The sequence below is a fragment of the Callorhinus ursinus genome, unplaced genomic scaffold (genome assembly GCF_003265705.2).
Source record: "Callorhinus ursinus isolate GAN/ISIS: 27379988/994484 unplaced genomic scaffold, GSC_fseal_2.0 scaffold67, whole genome shotgun sequence".
In the NCBI taxonomy this organism is placed as follows: domain Eukaryota; kingdom Metazoa; phylum Chordata; class Mammalia; order Carnivora; family Otariidae; genus Callorhinus; species Callorhinus ursinus.
Window position 1 is genome coordinate 2334204 of NW_027397129.1, and position 11425 is coordinate 2345628.

Consider the following 11425-nt stretch of genomic DNA (forward strand, 5'->3'; position numbering starts at 1 on the left):
TGGCCATCTTTATACATGCTTGTCCATTCTGTTCTCTTTGCTTCTTTTTAATCTTGTCTCTTCTATTTTTTTTATTTGCCTTATCTCTGTATATATTATTTATTGTGACCTCTGGTAAAATTACATTTAAGAACTTTAGCTATGTTCCCCTTCTCGCCTCAAATTCTTTTGGAAGTTAAATTAGGCACCATGAAAATAATCATATATTTGGTACTTAACTAAAAGTCAAGCTTCAAATGACAATTTTGATCTGATGAAATGTTGGATTTTTACTGTTAAAATTTTATAAAGAAGCAAGCATTTCATAAGAAATCTGAGAAATACTTTGTGGGACAAAGATCAAAGAAAATACCTTCTAAATATAGTGAAAATCCAAGTTTTAGCCTTTTTTAAACATTTGTTTACCTATTCATTGTTATAATGCACACTTCTGTGGTTGTATTCAAGCCTAGAAAACAAATGCAAAATGATGTCTCCTCTGCCTAGTTCACTGTGACACTTAAGAAAACCCAGGTACCATTTACCTGGGTTCATAGCTTTTGTAATGCAGCACAGCTTCTCAAAGGGGCAGGATAATAGATGGTATGGGAAAACCTATTCAGAGGTTTATTGCTTCTTTAACTGACATGTAGTATACAAAAGAGCTTTACAACATTTTACCCTTTTTGTTCAGTTTAATTTTCCACACAAATATATTGGAGAATTTAACAATGGATTCCAGATGTCTCCAGGAAGATCCAATGACATAAGTAGAATTACTTAAGAAAATCATATCAGGGGATGACTGGGTGGCTCAGTCGGTTAAGAGTTTGTCTTTGGCTCAGGTCATGATCAGCCCAAGATGGGCTCCCTGCTTAGTGGGGAGCCTGCTTCTCCTGCTCTCTCTACAGCTCCCCCTGCTAGTATGCTGGCTCTCTCTCTCTGTCAAATAAATAAATAAAATCTTAAAAAAAATCATATCAGTATGTACTTTACATGTTTTTCTTTGTTGAAGAAATACTGATTGTTCACATATTTCTCTCAAATCTTTATGGAGTTTTTAGGCAGGCTAATGTAGATCATATCTGATCAAGGGGAAAAAACTCCAAGATATAGTCATTTAAAATAAAAAAACAAAGATAAGTAACTGCATTTGAAAAGATTTCATATAATTAGGTAGAACCTCATTGTGGACGTATAGGTTTTTAGAAGAACAAGATAAGTTGCTTTTTAAATTAAAGATGTGTTACAAATACATTTTGAATGAAGATTCTTTTTTTTTTCTTTAGTTTGGATTGCAAAGGATTCTAGGAGATGAAAGGAGTCTTTTGCTATTGGCAAGAGCAATTGATCCCAAACAACCCAACATGATGACTGAAATAGTAAAAATACTTTCTGCTATTTGCATTGTTGGAGAAGAGAACATGTAAGTATTGCTATATTATTATGTTAACTCAAAGAAAATGGCACTTGCAAAATTAAAATTACGTATTTTGTGTTTTTCATTAGATAACTTGCATGAAAATATTATCACCTTTTAGAAAATAATTTATTGGCATTTTATCTTATCTATTTACATTTCAGCATTTTTAAAATTTTTTTGAAACAGATTTAAATAGATAGACCCCTAATGAGAAATTCTTCAAAGTTCATTTCACTGTAAAATGAATTAATAGAATTTTATCTAGGTGTAAAGTAATCATTAGAAAATGGGCTCAATACACAGACATACACACACACACACACACACACACACACATCCCCCATATGTGCACATCACAAAATTTGACTTCTTTAACTCACTGAATTGACTAGATGCTTTTGTTTTGTTATTTAAAGTAGTATTTTACTGTATCCTACTGTAATAAGTGAAAAAATGAATTATGTATAAAGTAAACTAACCTTTTAAAAAGAAAGAACAAAAAGACTGTTTGCATTTATTCAGAGTGCATGTATGTGTTAATTTTAACAGATTGTTGCTGAATGTACCTTAGTTCATACCTTCTTATGGAAATAATATTGGCTGAGAAGCAAAATTTCTGATTTGATGTCATTAATAAGCCTAGTTAGTATGGAACCATTGTGATAAAGAGTGAAATATCTGCTAGGGGGATCACATACTAAAATATTTCTTTGACATTGTGTGTGACAGTAATAATTTCAATTTGAATCAGAATAGGGCCATGTAAAGATTTAAGAATATCCTAATACAGTGACTTTTTCATACCTATCAGAATAAAATGAGATATTGCTTAATGCTGCTTAGTGTCGTTAGAGACCAAAAGCCAAACACTAAACAAAAATATCAGAGAGCATTAAGTCTTATCTTAGAACAAACTAAGAATGAAATAACATATGCAAAAGTAAGATTTTCTTAGGTTTTGTAGAAAAATCAGTTTATACATGAGTAAAAAATATTTTTCTTGTCAATCGGATTTTCAATACTTAATTCATATAATACAACCTATTCTGGTATATTTGTTATAGTTGTAGCTACAGTTTGATAAGCACAGTATACTACATAGAGGTTAATTTGATTCAGACACTGTATAGCAATAGTTTCCAATATTTTTGTTTATGTAAATAGTTTTCTTGTGCTAGATAATTATAGATGCTTCTCTAATTGCCTAGACTTTCTTTTTCAGTTTTTCTTTCTTGTTCCTTTTGAAAGAATGTTGATTTTTTTAAGGTCTTTCAAATGTACTTGTTCTTTCTAGTACTTTATTATAAAATCAATCTGTTTACATGTGAATAAAATTTTAATAATTGTAGATGTCATTATGCTTAAATGATTATTAATATTTATGCTAACACATGAAATACCAAACCTGGAATTTTAAATTTCAGTGTTTATCAACTAAATATCTTAAAGAATGTTACCCAGGAAATTTATTTTCCTCAAGGTTTTTTAATTGAATTTTCATTTTTTTAAATAATTGAATTTTCACTTTGATGCCCTAAAATTATTTAAAGCTGTCAATATTTGACTTGTAGAAATATGTGTATAGGAACACAACTCTTAAAGTGTAGTGGTCTCTAATAAACATCAAATGCCAGAAAGGAAATAAGACTGAAAGAAACAGATAACCCATATTCATAATGTGTGTGTAAGATGGATTTCTCATATCTAATTTTTTTTACCCCTCTATAGTCTAGATAAACTTTTAGGGGCTATAACTACTGCAGCAGAAAGAAATAATAGGGAACGATTTTCACCAATTGTGGAAGGATTAGAAAATCATGAAGCTTTGCAATTACAGGTGAGTTGGTTTTGTCTTAAGTTGCTTCTGGGGTTATATTTAAACTACTCATTTTGTCTGCTGCCAACTCCTTCTTAGCTATTATTTAAAGAGAATGAAACATAAAAATGAAATTCTTCCTATTGCTTGTCATTTATAAAAGCTAAAAATTTTATCTGTTAGAATAACAGTTTGTTTAAAATTAGGAAAAGTACTTCTGATTATTATTAATATGGTATGATTATCATTAATATTTGGAAGAAATTTAGTAAATAATAAAATAAACCATGGGAATTAAAGCTTTACCAATAATCAGAACAACAGGGTAAGCAGTTTAGCCAGTAGTATTATCCTAACAGATGTTGATGAAATCTTTGGGCTTATAGTAGAAATTTAGGAAATCTAAGCATATCTTTATGCCATTCACACAATATTCAGAAGTCTGACTCACCAGAATAGGGTGGGGACTGAATTGCAATTCTTTGGTCAGAGTCTGTCTCATGGCTCTGTGTATACACAGCCTAAATGTCTTATTTAGAAAATGACAAAATTCAGTATCTTTTCTTAGATGGTTTCATGAAATGACCCATTTTATGAAAGATAACTTTGTTCTTGAGTGATGAGAACTCATATTTATTGGCTGTATTTATGGTATGAGATCATGGGCTGAGCATTTTAATTTACATATATTATCTGATTAAGTTCTCACAACAGCCCAGCTGTGCAGGCACTGTTATCATCTCCATTTTGTTTATAAGATGGATAGGCTTATTGAAACTGGATAACTTGTCTAAGCTGACACAGCTTGTAAGTGGTAGAGTAAGAATTTGACACCAGGTTTTTGGTCTTCAATGCGCATCTTTTTCTTTTGTTTACCATTTAATGTACCATGGGGGACTCTTTTTTGAATTATTTTTTAACTCCTGTAGTATCATTCAACAAAAATGAGGTAGTTTTGGAATATAGGTGAGGTTTGGTGGGTTTGAATTCTTGTGACACCTTTGGTGCAAAATGGTGGTTTTATTAAAGTACGGGGACAATACCCATGGGCGGAAAGACCTGCTGCGTTGGGGTTGTGAGTGGTGGCTGATTATATACTTGGGAGTGGGGGAGATAAGGAAAAGTCAGGTTTTCAAAAGAAATTTCATATGCTAAAGAGGACCTACAAGATACTGGAGGCCTTGCCATTGTCAAGTTAAAGGTGTTTTTTCCTCTAGCAAGGCTTGAACTTTAGGACAGTTGGGAGCTTCCTTGGAGGAACATTACACTCTGCCTGCCCCAAGTATTTGTCACTGGGCTGCTGGTGATAAGGACATTTAATTTTATCTGCATTTCCTTCTGGAAGTTAGGTTATTGATAAGAATGCTTTTTTCTTGTAAATCAGTAAGACTTCTGTAAACTGAGGGAGACTCTTGTCTTGCAGGACTGCAATCTCTATAAGTTAACCACTTGTTTTTCCTTCCCTTAGCTTTAGGGCAGCCAGGAGTGCCTGAGGAATGTCACACCTATCCCACCTGGGAGTGGGGGAGGGGGGTTTGTGGGGTGTCAGCTTGTGCTTTGTCCTTAGCTTCCCTTCTGTTCTCTCCTCAAAGAGAAGATGGTTCCACATTTAATTTTATCAAATTATTTAGTAGTGAGTGTTTAAATGTTAAAATTTCTTATCTGATGTAAAACAATTATTTTCTTTTTTATTGTGTTATAAGGTATTAGTATTTTTTTTTTGCAAAAGTTTGAAACTTCAGCAGATATATGAATTAGCTTATCCAAAGAGAATGTTGTAGTGTTATGAAAACTGTAATCTGTCTTTAAATATTTAAGGATCTTTGTTAATTGTTACTTCTCCAACTGTGATGTTCATTTTGGATAAACTTTTACAGTTTGTCTTTTATGTCTAATGTATTACATTTTTAATAGTTGGGATATTTCCTTCTACTGTTCATGTAGGAAAGATATTAGGGTTCAAAGCCTGATGGCCAAAAAAGAATTCTTTATGTCTTTGGTGCAAAAAGGTGATTTTATTAAAGCAAGGGGACAGGACCCCTGGGCAGGAAGACCTCCACTGGGGTCTTGAGGGGAGTGGCCCATTATATACTTTCAAGTTGGGGGATAGCATAATCTCTAAGGAATTTTGGAAGCAAGATTTCCAGGACCTTGAAGGGGCTAGCTGTTGTTAGGAAAAGGTCATTTATTACTGTCTGATAAAACCTTAGTCATGAGACCCTTCAGATGTATATCAGTGGGTCATATGCCTGGGTGATGATTGTCAACATGTATCTTGGAGGGGGTAGAGATAAAGGAAGTTTCCAAAGGAATTTTTATATTTTAAAGTAGACTTACAGCATTCTGGGGGTCAGTTAAGATTGCCTTCTGACTTTAGCAAAGTATTAACCTCCTGGCAGCTGAGTTCCTAGAGGAATGTCACTCAGCCTGCTTTAAGGACTTGTGAATGGGCTGCAAGTAGTAAGGAAATTTAATTTTTCTTTTGCCTTTGTTTCCTACATCACTTTTTTCCTTTGTATAATATACTTATTATAAAATTTATCTCAAAAATTTTTAATATCTCTACTGAAAGATTTGAAAACTACTTTTTAGATGAGTTCTTTAAATCTTTGTTCTTGTTCCTTATAGTTGGGTTTACCCAACTAAATTTCACTGGCATTCAGTCATTTGTAGGAGTTTGTACTTGTCTTGCAATGTTTGTTTAAGAGAAAGTAAGTATTTTAGATATATTCAAAGTTTTCATTACTCGCTCAAATGACTCACTTAAAATCACACAGCTATTGAGGGGTAGAACTGTAATTTGAAGCCAGGTCTTTTTGATGCAACATTTGTATACTGCATTTTCTGACCTTTAAAATGACACCCCTCCACAGAGTAGTCCACCCCAACAAATGGGGTAGGAATGACAATTGTTAGCCTTCAAGAAGTTGGACTGAATAGAATGATAAAGTAGCAAATTGTTGACAGGTAGCATATAGAAGAATTATAAGCATCTTGCTAGATATTCAAGAAATTGTTGAATACTGATTATAGATGCAAACATATGCAAATCATAATTTGAAATATCCTATTTTGATGAGTTAAAAATTAGTAATTTGTTATATACAGAGCCTATGACTTATAAGAATTGTGACGTGGGTTTATTTATTAGGACTATTTCATGTGATTTGAAAAATATCATCTAAAAGTTCAAAAATATATTCAGAATACAGAGTGAAAATCAAAAGTTGGAATTTGTTGTTTAAAAAATAAAATTAGTGCTGTATTTTAACAGAATTACTTCCTGAGACTATAACATTTTGAGAAGTCTCAGGGTATTACAGAAATAGAAAAGGTAATTCTGTTAAAATACAGCACTAATTATATTTTTAAATAACAACTATATGTATTTTTTCTCTTTTTTTATTTTAAAACAGGTTATTAACTTCTCACAGAGGTTTTCTAGCTCATCTTTCAAGTGAAATTTTGTCCATGTGATAGGATTTTCATTATCTTCAATAGTTCAAGAAACAGATAGACAATAAATCATATATCTTCATATGCTCTATCTTAATTGACTTCCCTTCAGCTTAATAGCATTCTCAGTTCTGACCCATACTACAACACCTTTTGATCTTTCTTAATCTTCAAACTAGCCTCTCATCTTCCTTTTTTATTTTATAGTCCTACTCTCTAAAAGAATCATCTATACTTGTTTTCTGTATTTCCTAAATTACCTTTTACAACTCAACATTTTCACAGTTCTTAAAAGGGTTGATAGTGATCCTCTAATTTCAAAATCCAATGGCCTTTTTCTAATCCTCATCATTTGGCACTATTAATCACCTCCCTCCTTGAAAATTTTACTACCTTTGGCTTTATGGGCTCCATTCTCTCCTTGCTCTCTGACTACTTTTGTCTTTTCTCTTTTTCATGTGTTTCTTCTCTTCTTGGATGTTCTGTTTTCTCTGGTCTATCCTTGGCACTCTTCTAGTATTATTTTTGTTTAGACATACATATGTACATTTACATACATAGACACACACATATATTTTATCTTCCTCATAAATATCCTCAATTGGTTCTCTAGTTTTAGCATCCAGCTATATTCTAGCAATTCCCCATAATTATAAGTCCATGTAATTCAAACCTGTTCATCTCTATTCAAACCTCTATGTCCAAATGCTTAACTAGATGTCTTAGAGGCATCACAAAAATAAGAAATTAAAGATAGCATTTATAAGTCATGTACCGATGTTCCAGTACTTTACATATGTTACCTCATTCTGAACTCCATAGCAATTCTATGAGAAAGTTGTAGTATCCCCATTTTGTAGATGAGTAAATAGGCTCATAGAGGTTAAATAACTTCCCAAGGGTCACAATATAATTTGGAGGCAAAAGCCCAGATATTAGACACTAGGGAGTCTGGCTCCAGAGTACATGCTCTTAACCACTACATGATACCTCCTCTTACTAACTAAGCAAGTAGCCATACATACCTCAGTAGCTCCTGAAGGCATCTCTGTGTTACATCATAGCTCACTAACACATATTTCATCACACCCCTGAGTTAGCAAGAAAACAGTTATATCTAGGATATTTTGTTTAAGAATGTGGGAATTATCTAATTCATTTCTGAAAGTGTTTTGTGCAAAAACAAGTGTTGATGCTTACATAGACAAACTGTCAGGTATATGGACTGATTCTTTGTAGCTTGATTATCTTTTCATAGTGGTTTTCAAGTATTGAGATTTTACTCTAAGCATTAGCTATTAGTGCGCTCATACCATCACATATGAGGAAGTAGCCTTGGATAAATATTTATCATGTTAGTTCCAGTACATTTAAAATAAAACAAGGAGCTACAGCTTATGAATAAGGAGAAAATTTGTGGAAAAATAAATGAGTGTGTTAAATAGTAAGTGTTGAATGAATACCTGATATCACTAAGGAAACTTTTTCTATTTATTGACAGTTTTATATTATGACCATTTTAAAAGTAGAATTAGTATAATTGGGGGTTGTATAGGTATATTTGTACAATATATTCATCAAGTATTTACAAAAGTAACTTCTGACTTAAAGAAGGGTGCCTTTCATTTTATATCTCTTTCAAAGTTGAGTAACTGTCAAACTTTTTTTTGTAATGGAGGGTCACTAGTGACCTCCATAATATAAAAAACAAGACCCTTTTTAAGTTGTCATATTGGCTTCTCCAGCACCATGTGACACTATTGATCATTCCTAACAAAGCTCTCTCCTTCCTCAACTTCCATGATACTAAACTCCCCTTGTTTTTCTTTTACCTATATTTTACATTTTAAATTTTCTGTCTCTATGCTTGGTCCTTAAATATACTGCTTTCTAAGAGCTTGATCCTTAGTTCTTTGGTTCTTTGTTTTGCTCATTCTGTACATTGTTCTTAGATAGCCACATCCATCCTATGACTTCCATCTAGCACTTCTTTGTGATGAATTTCTATGTACTCTTCTTTTTCAAATCCTTTTAATTCACCCCATATATTCAGCTGTCTCCTGACTGAATTTCAAATTCAGTGTTGTCCTTAATGCTACTTATTTTCCTTTTCTTCATCCTTCTCCTTCCTACTCCAATCCCCTCTCCAATTTTTTTTTTTAAGATTTTATTTATTTATTTGACAGAGAGATAGAGAGCACAAGTAGGCAGTGTCAGGCAGAGGGAGAGGGAGAAGCAGGCTCCCCACTGAGCAGGGAGCCCAATGGGGGGCTCGATCCCAGGACCCTGGGATCATGACCTGAGCCGAAGGCAGACGCTTAACCAACTGAGCCACCCAGGCGCCCCAATCCCCTCTCCAATCTTAACCTGACTTTGTTTTTGTATTCCCAATCCTGGTTAACTTTAGCATTATCCACCAAGTTGCATAAACCAGAAACGTAATAGTCATCTTTGAATCTACTCTTTCTCCTTTCACCGTATTCCTTCAGTTACCATATCCTACCAATTCTACTTTCTTAGTGTTGTTCTTTCCTTCATTAGTATGGTATCCCTTTCCTTCCACCCCTGCTGCCAATTCTTTGTTTCAGTGCATTGTCATGTCTCATTATTTTACCATTTTCCTGGACTTTTAAATAACTTCTCGCCTTCATTCTAGCCCCCTTTAAATCATCTTCCGTAGACTTATACTTCTGAAATGCAGTTCTTGTCACATCACTGCTTCAAATCCAAGAGTCTTCCCATAGCCTCTAGGATTAAAGTGTAGACTTAGTCTACACAAAATACTTCATCATCTGATTCTTGTTTTCTCTGTAGCCTCATATTTCACCACTCTTCTACTTATACTTTTTGGTCCAGTCGTAACTGTGCTCAGTTTCCTGAACATTTTATGCTGTTTTATCCTTCTACCTCCATACCTTTATACATGACTTCATCCTGCCTGGAATCCTTCTTGATTTGACTTAATTAACTTACTCTGTATGTTTGTATCTTCCTTGGTACTTATTTGACTTAAGCCATCTTTTTTCCTAACTCCTGATGGGCTAAGATAAAGAAAGACCTTGTTAATGTCAACAAAGTATTTAATAAGGTCAAGTGTGTTACAGTGTCAATAAAATTTTAAAAGCACACTTTGTCACAGCTAATGGCAATATGGATAATCTGTCTGAGAATGCCCTGGAGTTAGCAATTATTGTACTGTATAGCTCTTTGAATTGTGATCAAACAGATTAATAGATGCTTGTATAGTTTTTAGAGCTGATAAGTTAAAATAAATAAAAGGTTTTAGCATTTTCCCAATAATTTTATGAAGATATTTCATGTTAAAATAGTTCCCCTCTCTACCACTTAGGTAAGAAACTGAATAAAATTTTTTTGGTAATGATATGTCTCATGCCAAGAAAATTTAAGATATTTAATTACCATTTACCCATTATATTTTAATCATTTTATTGAGGACAATTAGAAGTTATACAGAAAACCCTAAACAAATACAGAGCCTTGCCTTTAGAATGTTTATAGTATCTTTTGTGATATTTCACACTGCATCACACCCATACACCAGGATGAGAACAATAGCATCCTGTGACTAAAGAATGTAGATGATTATTGTAGAGAGATAATATAGTGTTGTAGTAAAGGAATGATCATAATGTGATGGAAAAACTGATAGTAATTTAGTTTAGTATATACTTACACATTGTACAAATTATTGGATGCTTTATCACATGCACAGTGTTGGTGTTTTTTAATATATATTTATGCATTTATTTGGCAGCATATACATTTGTCATGTAGAAATGGAGATCATTGAAATGCAAATAAAGAAACTGTTTTTAGTGGTTAGAAATCAAAATTTTGGTCCTAGCCTAGCATATTTATTAACAATGGAGAAAATTCACTGACTTATTGTGAATTTTAAATTTTAATTCTCATGGAACCTGTATTTAAAACAGATATGGCAGACTGTTTTGAAACTTAAAGCTATTATAAAGAAACCAAGCAACAGAAAGAATCTGGAGAATGGACTTTGTCATATTCAATTCAAGGGCACTTGTTTTCTTTCCAGTAGAGGGAAAAATGTTATTCAGTAATACCAGATTTGTACATTGTAGTGTTGTAGAATGAATACAAAACTAAAAGTCGTGAGATACAAGTTCTTGTCTTATCTTTATGGCTTATTATTAGCTATATGATCTTGGGCAAATCAACTAATCTTTCTAGGTTTTCGGTTTCTTTAAAGGAGCACATTGAACCCCAGAGTATTTGATACTTTTAAATAGTACTGTGCTTTAAAATCACACGATTCTTTGTTTTCCATCTCTGGGGTTGGATTTTTTTTTTTTTTTTGAAAGCAGATTCATTTTACATCGTAAGCAGATAATCATGATCTTAAAGATTTATATACTTGGAAGTTGAACATGCCAGTTTTCAAACTTTCATTATTTGGGAATGAGTTTTGTGGTTTTAGATAGTAGGCCAGAAGCCTTTTTCATTAAAGTCTCCAGTGCAGTGCTATCCAATCAAACTTTGCAGTATCCTATATTTGTGCTCTCCAGTATGGTAGCCAGTAGACACATGTGGCTGTTGAACACTTGAACTGTTGCTGGTGAGACTGAGCAACTGAATTTTTCATGTTCGTAATTGTAATTAAGCTAAATTTGCCTTGTGACTAATGGCTCTGTACTGAACAGCATAGCTCTCGTGTGTGTGTGTGTGTGTGTGTGTGTGTGTGTGTGTGTGTGTGTGTGTGT

General features: G+C 33.1%; 1 protein-coding gene across 6 annotated transcripts in view; it reads left to right on the forward strand.

Moving 5' to 3' along the window:
* Positions 1–11425, forward strand: part of DIAPH2 (diaphanous related formin 2) — a 949436-nt gene that overhangs the window by 247670 nt on the left and 690341 nt on the right. For all 6 annotated transcript variants that reach the window (XM_073885915.1, XM_025876973.2, XM_073885914.1 and 3 more), the window contains 2 exons: positions 1269–1405; positions 3131–3239. In XM_073885915.1, coding sequence (XP_073742016.1) covers positions 1269–1405; positions 3131–3239 — 246 coding nt within the window. The remainder of the gene's footprint in view (positions 1–1268; positions 1406–3130; positions 3240–11425) is intronic.